The 14,627-nt window shown below is 37.6% G+C and overlaps 1 protein-coding gene across 2 annotated transcripts in view; it reads right to left on the bottom strand.

Annotated features, from left to right (window-relative positions):
• The window catches only part of LOC127627462 (multivesicular body subunit 12B-like), a 45,391-nt gene extending 31,223 nt beyond the window's left edge, over window positions 1-14,168 (bottom strand). Inside the window, exons 1-2 of one of the 2 annotated variants that reach the window (XM_052103860.1) lie at window positions 13,947-14,168; window positions 2,631-2,753 (exon numbers count right to left, since the gene is read on the bottom strand). In XM_052103860.1, coding sequence (XP_051959820.1) covers window positions 2,631-2,744 — 114 coding nt within the window. In that variant the 5' untranslated portion in view covers window positions 2,745-2,753; window positions 13,947-14,168. The other variant, XM_052103850.1, reaches the window with a different exon arrangement.
• Window positions 14,169-14,627: the final 459 nt, after the last annotated feature.

Below are 14,627 nucleotides of genomic sequence, written 5' to 3'. Positions count from 1 at the left end.
CCAGATCTCTCCCTCTGGCAGTGATCTTTATGTGCAGAGTACAGTGGTTCTGCCTTTTGAGATGGAGATGAGGGGTGGGAATGCATACTATCAACAGACCCAGCTTTCACAAACTCTCGCAGTCCACACAGGAAGCATTGTTAAACTTTGCGCTGGGGTGACGACAACGACTGGAACAGCCAAATGAAACAACAATCCCACTGCACGTTCTGTTGCCAAATGAGAACCAGATCATGTGTGGATGTGTGGCCCGAGAACATGCTTTTCTTTTGCATTATTCTCATTTATTATAAATCTTTTTAATACAAATTATAAAATCTATATAATTCATCAATACTACAAATATAATGGGTGTAAAGACAGTTGGAACAACCAATGCCTGAACTTTTTTTCTGAAGGTTAATGCTCAAGACCAACCAAGTGAACATTGCCTGCATAGCTGAGAGTGCATTTAAAAGTCAGGTGCTGGGAAAACAGTCCCACCACACACAGATCATATTTCGCTCAGCCTGAATTGTGAACGCCTTTGTACTGCGGCCACCACTGCAACTGAGATGAGGAGTTTGTATGCAAATCTGCAGTGGTGTTTGTTGAGACCAACTCTAAACCCCCTGATGAGTACATCATTGTTCTTTTTTTACATATATCAACAACTACACAAGACCCATCATGTTTCAACACTCAAACAGAATTGTTTTACCTAGCACTGTACATAAAGTGCCTAAGATTGAAATATAACAAGAAAACTTAGAAACAATTATTATGTGAAATTTTATACCGGGTAATAGGGAATGGAACTATCAATACAATACCCTAACGAACAGCATAGCCTTAAATAAAGAATACTTGACTAATGAAGAGTTTGCGAACCATGATAAATGAACCTAAATAACGCATCGTAAGGGAGATGTTCTTTACCAACATATCAAATTACACAGGCAGTATACACACACTGATAGAAGATATTTAATAGCAGGTAGCGAATATAATGTGCTGTAAGACGTCTCGGATTCGGAATGACACAAGAAATGCTGTTAGACACACAGACAGACTTTATTATATTTTTAAGAACAGATGACAGAAAAGCTGTCTATGCGCATGTCGGACGTGCTGTTTGTTCAGAGGCGTGCAATCTCGTGGAACACACGTATGTAAAGGGTTCTCACTCTTTCGTGAATAGTATCGTCTATGAGAATGCTGCAAATGACCTCAGACATCTCAGCTCAGGAGGTGCTCGGAGTTCAGTTTGCTTTATTTCCACAGAGCAGTTCATTGTGAGAGCAACTCTGCAGGGTCACTCTATTTATAGACTATACATCAGTGATTAAATCATAAAATAATTCAAAAGCACGTTCACCTCGAACCATGATTTATATTTCAGTGATTATTATCATCATTATAATTAGTATGTTTACATTTATAATTGTTTTTAGATCTTAATGTGTATTAGTAATTTCCCACCGGTTTACATTTACATTTATGCATTTGGCAGACGCGTTTATCCAAAGTGACTTACAGTGCACTTATTACAGGGACAATCCCCCCGGAGCAACCTGGAGTTAAGTGCCTTGCTCATGGACACAATGGTGGTGGCTGTGCGGATCGAACCAGCAACCTTCCGCTTACCAGTTCAGTGCTTTAACCCACTACTCCACCACCACTCCAGTGTAATTTCCCGCCTGTTGTCATAGACGGATACTTGCGTGACGGTAAGTAGAAAGGTGGTTAAAAATGATTTATTTTTTTGACCACTTCGTTATTTGAATTGCATTTTAATTTCATTTAAGTGCCATTTGAATTTAGAAATGTTTTTGGTTTAAGTTTTTCGTTTTTAAATAAATAAATAAAATTTTCAATTCAAAATCACTAAAGCAAGAATATTCACCGATCCCTCAGCCCGAGGGGTTGACGATGTAATTGGATATTGCGATATATGTACTTCTTGCATATCGCCCAGCCCTTGGAGGGACTGACAATATTTTACAGTGTTGTTTATAAATGGGTATAGTTCATAGTGTATGTGCTTTTCCCATTGGACTCCCTGAAATGTTTTGTTGACTTGTGGGCTCTAACCCATGATGGTTGTTATTCGGTCTGTTCCTATGTTTTGAATCAGACCCATAGTGTCTCATTCTAGGGATTAACCCTAACCCTAAACCTTTTAAGGGGCCGTTAAGACTAGAGGTAGACCGATTAATTGGCACTTATAGCTGCTTTTGGAACTAATGGTTAAATAAAAACAATCACTGACACCTCTTGGGGATATTCTGTATCCAAGTCTTTCATCCATATTTTATGTTATTAGATAATCAAGTGTTTTAAACTGAATCAAGGGCATGCAGAGAAAAGTAAAAAAACATTTATAACTATTTATACATTTTAAAGCATAATTTCTTAAAATAGGGTAAGTGGCAAAATATTGGTATCAGTCTATGTGTTTTTTGTTTCAATCGGTATCGGTCAGAACAATTTTATATCGGTGCATCCCTAATACCGAGTATAACTCTTTATTACTTAACATTTTGTGAATGGAACAGAAGGCAGGTGTCTCAAGATGTATTTTTAAAATGACACTTATTTATCTTTACATGGTGTCTTAAAAACTTGACAGTACAGTAAAGGACACTCACCACATCATAGCCGGTGGGAGCTCTGTTTCTTGAGGCCACAACTCCTACGCCAGTGATTGGGTCCATTGGCATCTCTGGTAGGGCATCAGAAAGGTCCCGTACCTCAGGCATCATTGAGAAGTTCTGAGGAAACAAGTGTGTTACAAATTTAAATCTAAATTTAGACTAAACACACTTGACAGAACATGCAACCAAACCTGCAGGCTGGGAGATTTGCATGAATAGTGTTTGTTTAGTTTTTCTAAAACTTTAAGTTATTAGTGTAAAAAAAAAAAAAAGCTAAACATTAGACAGATTCTGATCCATTCTGAACCTTTAATATATTGGCCTATATTATTTACTTAAAATTTGCAGTTGGTTCGCAAAGGATATTTAAACATTGGAGTATGAACAATGGTTTCACAAGGTTTCACAACATTACTGACATCTTAAAAAATCTAGACCAAGTATAAAAGTGCTGCCAAAATGGCCTCCATAGTTCATTAGCTATTTAAAAACATCTGGAATGTCACAAAACTTGCTCAAATATGCACATTTATGCAAGCCAATATCCAAACATCTCTGAGCAGCAGAATAAAACATGACAACACTGCCAAAATATGAAGACAAACGTACAAATTAACGGTACAAGAGACATGTTTGAATATATTTCATTTTCTGTAGAATAGAACAAGAGTCTAGAGCAGGAATACTCAATTGGCGGACTCCGGTCCGGATCCGGACCGAAGGATAATTAAATCTGGACCAAGCTCTGAAGCTTTGCGCTAGTTATCTGACACATGGCTAAGTGATTATGTAAGCACACATGTATTCGCCCGTGGAGGCACCACTACAGATACTGGCATCTTTCGCTTAAGCATACTGCAGAAAACAAAAATGAAGTAAAGTGAAACTATCTTCATCTGTCTGATATGTGATTCAGCAGGTTCAGTTAAGCCAGGTTTTTGTCAGGACAAGTTAACGTGACGCCTTAAGACTATAACATTTTTTCCATCTAAATTTAGCTTCATTAATCAGCATGTTAAGAGCCTTTCATAATAAACAGATGTGTTCTAATTTTGTGAAAATTAAGCAGAGATGTCATCATGGCAAGGAAAGCCTATTTATCCTTTGATAAATCAAACAGATATTTAATGCTTCACTGTTAGTTGTTAGTAGATTCTCACTTTAAGGAAAATATATGGTCTATTCAGGCTTGTACATCCCTGAACCCACAGTATTTTATCTGTCAAAAGGCCTCCGATGTTCCATACATGGGTATAGATTCTGAATGTAAAAATAGTTCAACAAAACTGGACTGCTGTCATTCAGCTTCAAAACAAATGGTAGATCTTATCTTTTTTTACAAAGTACTATTGCTGTCAACTTGGCAAGTTATAAATCTATTTAAAAAAGATACATAATTTCCTATCCATATACATTGGGAGGAATAAGTATTGAACGCTTCAACATTTTTTTCAGGGAATATATTTTCAATGAGGCTATTCACATGAAATTTTCACCAGACATCAGTATTAACTCAAGAAATCCAAACATTAAAGTCCATAAATTAAGTTGTGTGTAATAAAGCGAATGACACAGGAAAAAATTATTGAACACGCTAACTAAAATTTATTTAATACTTGGTGGAGAAGCCTTTGTTTGTAATGACAGCTTTATGATGCTTCTTGTATGAAGAAATTAATTGGCCGCAGTATTCAGGGGTGATTTTGTCCCATTCTTCTTCTTGTGAACCTTGATCTTGAGCTCTTTGTTCAATTGGATTAAAATCAGGTGATTGACTTGGCCATTCGAACACCTTGATTTTTTCCCCTCTGAAACCAACTGAGTGTTTCATTTGCTGTATGCTTTGGATCGTTGTCCTGCTGGAAGTTCCACCCACATCTCATCTTCATCATCCTGGTGGATGGCAGCAGATTCTTCTCAAGAATCTCCCGGTAAAGGGCTCCATTCATCGTTCCTTCAATTATATGAAGTTTGCCAGGACCATGCAATGAAAAACAGCCCCAAACCATGATGCTTCCACCTCCAAACTTCACAGTTGGTATAAAGTTTTTAGGGTGATGTGCATTGACCAGATTACACTCTCCAAACAGTATCTGCAATAAGCTTGTCCAAATGAGCTCGTCTGACCAGATTACACTTTAACCAGCTATCTACATAGCCTTGTCCAATTGAGTCTTAGTAAACTTGGAGTCTTGTGGCAGTGAGCGTGCATAGAGGCCATGGCGTTGGAGTGCATTGCCTATTGTTTTCTGTGACGATGGCACCTGCTGCCTCCAAGTGTTTCTGGAGCTCTTTCCGAGTGGCCCATGGCTCTTGGGCTAATTATCTGACTATTCTTCTGACTCCCAGGTCAGAAATCTTGCGAGGAGTTCCTGTGCGTGGCCAGTTGATGACGGAGTGATGTTGCTTTCATTTGCGGATAATGGCCCCAATGGTGCTTACTGGAAGATTCATAAGTTTTGAAATATGTCTGTACCCGATTCCATCAATATGTTTCACAACAATAAGGTTGCAAAGGTCTTGGGAGAGCTCTTTGCTTTTACAGAAATACTGTATGAGCACTTCACAGGACACCTGATTTCCTAAAGTTTTGTGAGGTTTGTTTATTACATCTGTTTAAACGAGATTTCTGCATATTTGCAGATGGTATATGATATTAGTTTAATTGATATTTGCCCTTTTATCATAAGACAAGAGTTAAAATTCACAGGGAACTGTTGAGGAGAGAGAGGGAAACACATGAGCACTTTAACTTTATGAGCTCAGGTGCATCTATGGCGCCTATGATATGCAGACCGTTTAAATGAGACTGTGTTGCACACCAGTCCATTATTGTTGTAACATGATGGCACGTAAAAGAAAACAACCAATTACATGTCTCAGAAGCTTAACATGCAAGCAGGCGATTCTCATCACCCTTGCGCCCTAATGGTGCATTCACAACGCGAAGCATTTCACGCAGCGCGTTTACATACAAAGTCAATGCAAAGATGCAAATAGACGCAAATTCGACTCGAACACGCAAACTCACTTCATTCGCGTATATAGCGAGGAAGTTGGACTACCTGGTATTCTGAAAATATGCACGTCTACTTGATCCAACTGTTAGTTGTACTTTACCATGAACCAAGTCGTAGAAGCTCCTCCTCCTGTCCTTTTCAGGAAGAGAAATGGGAATACTCGTGGGTTTCGTTACTCACGTGAACACGAGTTTAAACACAAATTTATAATCCAGCGGTAAAACACACACGAGCAATGCAAAAATGTTCTTCGCGTTGTATGTGAATGCACCATAAGAAAGAAATTGGCAAAACAGGAAAATGTATTGGTCGATGCCTATAATTAAAGAAATTAGAATATCAGCCGATTTATCGGCCTCTGCGATATATCGGTCGACCACTAATATGGACTACTGATATGATACTTTTATTTTTTTTTATTGTAATTTGTGGAGCTTAACCTGTTGATGTGCACCCCCTTTTTGAGCACAAACCATGAAAATGACATACCTGAACTTAAATGGTTGTATTTTCTGAACCCTTTTTTGTAGTATCTTTTGAAAGAAGACGCTTTGAGCTTTATTTCGAAAGTTTCAGAATTAATATATGTTGTTCTTTTTTCAAGTTAGAGAAGCTAAAGTTTATAGTAATGGAAATATTTTGTGCTGAACATGTTTTTATAATCTAAAAAACAATAATAAAAGTGCCAAGACAACCCAGAAATACAATATTCTCAAAGCCACACGTCTAAAGAAGTTAAGTTTCAAATTTGAAGATGATCGAACAAAAAATGAGGTTCCTGCAGCTTTTTTTTAAGCCTCCACCTTTCAAGACGGCACAAAATTTGAACGCACTTCCTGGCTATTATGAATAAAACTACGCCGCATTTTAAAAAATAGACTTTAGAGACAGGCTCATTTTGTTTACGAGACTCTAATATATAAGATAATATACAGTTTTATAACATGAATGCTGCTCAGATTGCATAATTTGTTGAAGAACGATGACAAAGGGTAATTCTTTAGACGAGATCTCTTGTAAACAATGGAGAATATATCAATATTTCTCAGATTTATCACTTTTATGGACAAAAAGTGCTATTGGATGTTTTTCAATGAACGCTTGTCATAGACGATTGACCCAAGTGTGTTAAACTGGATTCATCTGGTGATCGCGATTTCATAATAAAGGTATGAAGTCCAGTTTTGATATTGCACGTTTTCATTTGTACTCCTGGCACAAATAACTAAATTGCTGTTTCTGGAGCATTGCTATCATGAAACAGAGATCGGATATCAATGTTGAACCCTTGGACCTTTGAATAGATGTATAATTTGTTAACATTAATTACATTTATAGACAGTAAATTATATTGTAAATGTAAGCAGAATGACGTCAATCCCGAGTGCGGTGAAATTGCGTATCAACAGGTTAATAGTATGTGGTCACTGTATAGGATATTTTCATTGAATGGAAAAGAGCAGAATTAACATTCTTCAAAACTTCTTTGTTCCACAGAAGAAAGCAAGCCATATGGGCTTTGAACAACAAGGGTTACAAAAACTAAATTTTCATTATTGGTCAAACTATTCCTTTGATATTACAGACTGACAATATCAAGAGAAGGAAATCTTGTTGACAAGATTCTACATCTAGCAGGATTATGATAACAAATTCAGTTTGTTTGATGTCTGTAAACAAACTTCCAAATCATCCAAGAGGCAATGATGAACATGAACAAGCACGTTCCTCTAAAACGTAAACAGCCATGAGTGGTAAAAACAGGAAACTTGCACGTCTACCACAGATTACCAGATTAAACAAAGAGTTCAGGCAAGAAACTGCTTGGCACGGTTGTGATAACCACAAAAGGCACTGACGCTGGGTTTATCGAGGTTGCTTGGTATCGTCTCCATCGTGCCGAGTTTGTCTTTATCACAATCAATTCCACACATATCAACTGAGCTCTTTCAAAACTGCACTGATTTGGAGCCAAGGTTCATCCTTCCGGAGCATCTAAAGAGTAATAATAATAATAATAATAATAATAAGTTTATTTTATATAGCATTTTTCTACAAACTCAAGGTCGCTTTACAAGTAGCAAGCAAATATAGAAAAATAAAGTTATGTAGTCGCATACAAATTAAACACAGTCTTTGCATGGAGTTAAAAGTCTTGGCAACCAGGCCGCTCCTCAGCACGATCCAAAACATGCCACAATGAAGCTGTGTCAAATCACTGGAGCTCATGGAAGAAGCTTGCAGCAAGCCAAACAGCAGACAGTGGCTAAGAGAGGGAGGGCGAGATCAAACTGAGAGTATGCGAGAACTTCAGATCCCAGAGAGTGTTAAAAGAAAAGGTGTGACATGATAATCCTTGGAGTCAACAGTGTGAAAAGCAAACAGGAATAGACTGCATTTTTAACATGGAAGGAATGCTGTTCTTACTGAAAGGGAAATCACATACAGTAGGCTGTTTACATCTGGTATTAAGATGTGCTTTGAAAGATCCAATCACAAGTGGACAGGTGAAACACATCACAGTTTACACCTGGTCATAATTGCACAGCATTTGATTGACAGGTCAGTAGGCGATGCTTCAAACTCATTCGAAGGGATGAGCATTTACACTACGAGCCCAAAGTGATCACATGCGTTTTAAACCACATTCAACCACCTCCATGTAAACGTGCTAAATGATATTCGGTGCACAAAATATGATGCCAACTAAATTACATGTAAACACATTGTACATAGGATGATCTTTGATTACTGTCCAAATAAAAAGCACATTAAATCACAGTGATATTCATGATGTTCATTAATTGTATATCACCATCAAATCCATTGTGAATATACTATATTGTGAATATTCAATATATCACACTCCCAAATCCATAACCAGCCTACAGTTAGGTTAAGGAACTAGCTTATATAAATTATAAATTAAACATAGTATCTTATATCATACTGCTAAAACTTCAGTTCTATATTCTTTATACAGTGGCAATAAAAAGTATGTGAACCCTTTGGAATTACCTGCATTTAAGTATACATTTTTCTTAAAATCTGGTTTGATTTGAAAGTTACAATGATGAACAAACACAATCTGCTTTAACTAATAAAACACAAATTATTGTATTGGTCTTGTAAATATTTAATAAATCATTCAAATATTCACAGTGTAGGTTGGAAAATGTATATGGACCCTAAGGCTAATGACATCAACAAAAGCTAATTAAGAGTCTGGAGTTGGCAAACCTGGCATCCAATTAATGAAACAAGATTGGAGGTGATGGTTAAAGCTACTTTGACTTAAAAAAAGCACTCAAACATTTTGAGTTTGCTGTTCCCAAAGAAGCATCTGCTGATCATCTGCGAAGATTTAATACTATGGCTACTCTCCCTAGAAGTGGCTGTCCAGCCAAAATGACTCAAAGGCCACACCACAGAATGCTCAATGAGGTAAAAAAAGAGCCCTAGAGTGACAGATAAAGACCTGAAGGAATCACTGGAACTGGTTAACATCTCCGTTCATGAATCTACTATACAGATAACATTAAACAGGCCCATGGCAGGACACCACGAAGGAAGCTGCTGCTTTCCAGCAAAAACATTGCTGCACACCTGAATTTTGCCAAAGATTACCTTGACACTCCACAACGCTAATGGGAAAATGTTTTGTGGACTGATGAAATTAAGGTTGAATTTTTTTGGGAAGAACACACAGCACTATGTATGGCATAAAATGGCACTGCATACCAACAAGATAACATCATCCAAGAGGTGAAGCATCATGATTTGAGGCTGCTTTGCTGCTTAGGGGCCTGGACCACTTGCCAGCATCGAAAAATGAATTTCCAATCCAAGTTTATCAAGATATCCTATAGTATAATATTAGGGTTTTTGTGCACTAGCTGAATCTCAGCAGAAGTTGGGGGATGCAGCAGAACAAAGACCCTAAACATCAATGTAAATCCACAACAGAATGGCTTAAAAAAAAAGAAAATCCATCTTTTGGAGTGACCCAGTCAGAGCCCAGACATTAACCCAATAGAGATGCAGTGAAAAGACCTCAAAAGTTCACACAGGACATCCTCAGAATAAGGCTCAACTGAAGCAGTTCTGTTAGGAACAATGGTCCAAAATTCTTTCTGACAGTTGTGCAGGTCTAATCCGCAATTTCAAGTAATTTGAGGTTATTGCTGAGAAAGAAGTATCAAACAGTTATTAAATAACTTTTTCCACTGTGAATGTTTAATGGGATGTGTTCAATAAAGACATGAAAGACTATAATTGTTTGTGTGTTGTTAGCTTAACCACATTGTGTGTCTATACTTGTGACTTTGACGAAGATGAGATCACATTTTATGACCAATTAATGCAGAAAACCAGCTAATTACAAAGGGTTCACATACTTTTTTATGCCACTGTTTTTAACCATCATTAAAGGTGGTTTAGGGGTCTACAAACACCTTGGCCTGCACTGTTAATGTTAACGCACAGACTTGTGTCATAATAAATATATCTTACATATGAATCGTCATAAATGCTTGCACACCAAAGCATTCATTATAAACCGCTAGGGCTGGGTGATAAAACGATATGAATATATATCACGATAAAGAAAATCCACGATAAGCTTTTGAGGAATTTTCGATATTTACTGCGGGTCGCTAAAACACAAGCAGTTCGGCTTTCTCAGGCTGCGTTTCCACTGGGGCGGACGAAATCCACTCAAAGGCGCTAACAGCGCTAGGAGAGATCTTCCTTTACACCGCTGCCAATCCTATGATCCACCTTGCGAGCATGACGCTCGGCTTTCATAGAAATTAATTGAAAATGCTCTCAGCTTCGCTCACAACACGCCAGTGGTAACACAGGGTCAGACTGGATGACCTTGCTAATGCTAGCTGCCTTGCTAACGATTAGGCTACGTCGGACACTGGATTGATTCCATCCGCACTGCAAGACTTCATGACAACGGTTGCGCCCTCTCATCGTCTCTAGTGAAGAGTGTGACAGAAAAACAGTGATGTGGACAACAGCTCTGATCTTTCTGCGCTGTAATCTTCAATATTGTTCTCTAGCACCAAACATGCATCATTTCTGCCCTGTCCCGCTCCGCTCGCGTCGCCTCTTTTTCCTGCATGTGTGTAGACATGAAGCGCTGCATGAGTTAACATGGTTTCAAAGCACCTTTTAGACCATAATATTTTTCCTTTCTAAATGTATCTTTATTAATCAGCACGTTACGAGCCTTTAATAATAAACTAATCGAATAAACGAATCGATTTCTGATATGTTTGGAATGGATAAGGAAAGACTAAAATTACTAGTTGGTAGACTAGTCTCACACTTTAATGAAAATATACAAATGTTTTTTTATTTTTTTTAAATGTTTTCTAAATGTTCTCTCGAGACCCCCCTGAACCCACATTCAGCATCATTCCACAGTCACAAGGGCTTCTATGCCCCATACTTACATCTGAATCTAAAGAAATATAAAAAATATTTCATTTTAATGTAAAAATATTCCAACAAATACTGGACTGCTGTCACTATGCTTCAGAACAAACAGATGATCTTTTAACATTCATTTTCAATTGATAAACGGTAAAAGACAGTAAAATTGGTGAAAGTTCCCGCAGACCCCACTGCTTTGGCCATCTCTGGACCCCCTGTACAGTTTTGTAGAGACTATTTTGACTATTTAGAATAAATGTTTTCTTATTTTCTAATGTCAGCTTTATAAAAAAATTAATAAAAAAAAAAAAGTGCAATGTGTACATGTATATCGTGATAAATATCGATATCGAACAATACGAAAAAGATTATCGTGGTAACAATTTTGGCCATATCGCCCAGCTCTATAAACCGCAGATGCATCACCCTTTCTGAAATCTCATTGCACATCACTCATGTCCCACTCCTAACAGGGCAGAACAGCCTCAGATGGCGCAGACGCTGGCACAACTGCCAAGAGAAAAGTCTGGTGCGACAAAGAAAGTCAATTCAGTCCTCGCCAATTAGGATGCCTGCCCAATCGGGACATTGCAGCATTTATTTAAGATGCGATAATTCTAAAGAATTCAATTTTTTTTTTATTAATTTTTTACAACAAACAGACACACGCCTGTCTTTTCAAATTCATTAGGCATTTCATTGCATATCAAATCTGAAAATTCAATTTGATCATACTCAGAGAGCCAAATCATAAGACAGCACCTGATTCTTATTGCATAACCCTTTATTATTACATCCACTCTCTTTATACGAATGAACCCAGTGGCTATGTTAATGCAACAGTGAAATAGGCAAATAAGGGAATGTAAATGTGTTTACTGGACTGGAGATTCCCTTTACAAAATGTACAACGATTGAATAATAACCAACATATTTTATTCATGGTTTTAATGGTATTTACAAGGTACTCCAAAGAACACCATCGTACTACCATGGCACATGTTACAATAGTTAATGCATATCAAAAAATCTGAATAATGATAAAAACATAAAACTGATATTACATGCCATAATTATTTTTCTTGCCAAGCCTATGTAATATTCCCAAAAATAGACAAGCACTGCTCTCTACAGCAAATAGATAATACAAATATCAATATTTAAAGTCCTCTGCAAACATTTTCAATAGTTATTCCTTGAGTGACAATTTATAAAAGCTACTCAGAGGACCTTAGAGGACAAAAATCTCCATGTCAAAAAACTGCCATGATAATATTACATGTTAATATTATTTTTCACTTTTAATGAGTTTTTAACCAACATCCGTCCTGATCATTACTACCAAATATTGATTCATTTTCAGGATATTAATCCTTTAAATGCCATGTTGTTTATATAATGGCAATGTTGTTTTTCCACACACACACACACACACACACACACACACACACACACACACACACACACACACACACACACACGTTGTGTTTCCATGTTTTATGGGGACTTTCCATAGACATAATGGTTTTTATACTGTACAAACTTTATATTCTATCCCCTAAACCTAACCCTACCCCTAAACCTAACCCTCACAGAAAACTTTCTGCATTTTTACATTTTCAAAAAACATCATTTAGTATGATTTATAAGCTGTTTTCCTCATGGGGACCGATCAAATGTCCCCACAAGGTCAAACATTTCGGGTTTTACTATCCTTATGGGGACATTTGGTCCCCACAAAGTGATAAATACACGCTCACACATACACACACACACACACACACACACACACACACACCTCAACAGACACATACAAAACACACTCTGACATCCATACCAATACACCCACACAATTTTAGCTGCATCATTTATTCAATTGGCCTGCAATGCTCTATAATAAAGAAAACAGAAAATATGGGGAAAGCATATATTTGCTCCATAGGCTAAACATCTGGTGGAAAATATTTAAATTTAAACAGGCTTCCAGAATGAAAGCATAATAACAGAATTCATAATTCTATGCTTTAATGGCACTGGGATCAAATATTGCCGTTTTAATAGGGACATTTGTGTCCTGAAGGTCCTGAGTGTAACTATTTTGTGTACACAGTGTATTATAGATGTATTATAGGAACTGAGGTTGAAATATCAAAATTCCCCCAAAAATACACACCTTTAGCTAAATGTATGCTGTTGGCATTAACAGTCAAAATAATCGTAAAAACAAAAATTAAAATGAGAAAAATGTCCCGAAGGTCGCACAAGGGTTAATTAATTACCAAATAGTTATTTGAGATAATAAAGCACAAACATTATATTTAAAAAAGCATTTACACTAATATTAACAACCCAGCATTAACTGGTATCCCAAATATTGCCCTGCTATACAATTCACAACTACTTTAAAACATAGAACCACTTATTTTTATCCCAGAAAATAATTTTGTTTCATAATACGATTTTAAAACCTTGAATATTTACCCATTAGCATTAACTCCCTGGTTGCTAGGAGACTCCATAGAGATTCAGTGTTTAGCCTAGCATGCTAACAAGCTCAAGCTGTTTCCAAAAAATTCCAAATTTTTCAGCAACAAACATGTCAAACATTAAAGTGTGCGTCGACTTAACTGTAAAATGCGGCAAAGCGTCCTTCCGTTTCGGACAAAAGCAGCTTTTCATGCCCGCAGCGCAGAGCGGTAACAGCAGGCCGCAGGAGCCTCGGCTGTGCGTGAAAGCAGAGCGGGCGAAGCGAGAGGGAATGCGGCGGGAGGGGGAGCGAAAGCCCGGCAGCGGCGCAGACAAGCTGAGGAACAGAAGCAAATATGGTAATGGACGTCTGTCTTACCCCAGTGCGGTCAACAAATACGCTTTACACACACAGACTGGCGCTGTGAAGAAATATATCCCTCCGGTTCCTCTTCTGTCTGTAAATCGATTCACAGCTGAAGTGTTAATATTCCCTTTAACGATTTAGTCCATTTTAATCGACGCATTTCTCCCTTATTTGTGAGAGTGGTTTAGGGGTCCCGTGAAGCTGCCATTACAAACCCTATTCGCTGGGAGTGTAAAAAAGAGGTGTGTGTGTGTGTGTGTGTGTGTGTGTGTGTGTGTGTGTGTGTGTGTGTGTGTGTGTGTGTGTGTGTGTGTGTGGCAGCTGTTTGTTTTAGTGTGTGTGCGCGTGTTTGTTTGTGTGTGAGAGTGTGTATTTATCACTTTGTGGGGACCAAATGTCCCCATAAGGATAGTAAAACCCGAATGTTTTGACGTTGTGGGGACATTTTGTCAGTCCCCATGAGGAAAACATCTTATAAATCATACCAAATTATGTTTTTTGAAAATGTAAAAATGCAGAAAGTTTTCTGTGAGGGTTAGGTTTAGGGGTAGGGTTAGGTTTAGGGGATACAATATATAGTTTGTACAGTATAAAAACCATTATGTCTATGGACAGTCCGCATAAAACATGGAAACACAATGTTAGTGTGGGTGTGTGTGTGTGTGTCAAATCAAATCAAATCACTTTATTGTC

This window comes from Xyrauchen texanus, chromosome 3 (genome assembly GCF_025860055.1).
Source record: "Xyrauchen texanus isolate HMW12.3.18 chromosome 3, RBS_HiC_50CHRs, whole genome shotgun sequence".
NCBI classification, from domain to species: domain Eukaryota; kingdom Metazoa; phylum Chordata; class Actinopteri; order Cypriniformes; family Catostomidae; genus Xyrauchen; species Xyrauchen texanus.
The sequence above is the reverse complement of the archived record's forward strand: the minus strand, read 5'-3'. Positions and strand labels throughout refer to the sequence as shown.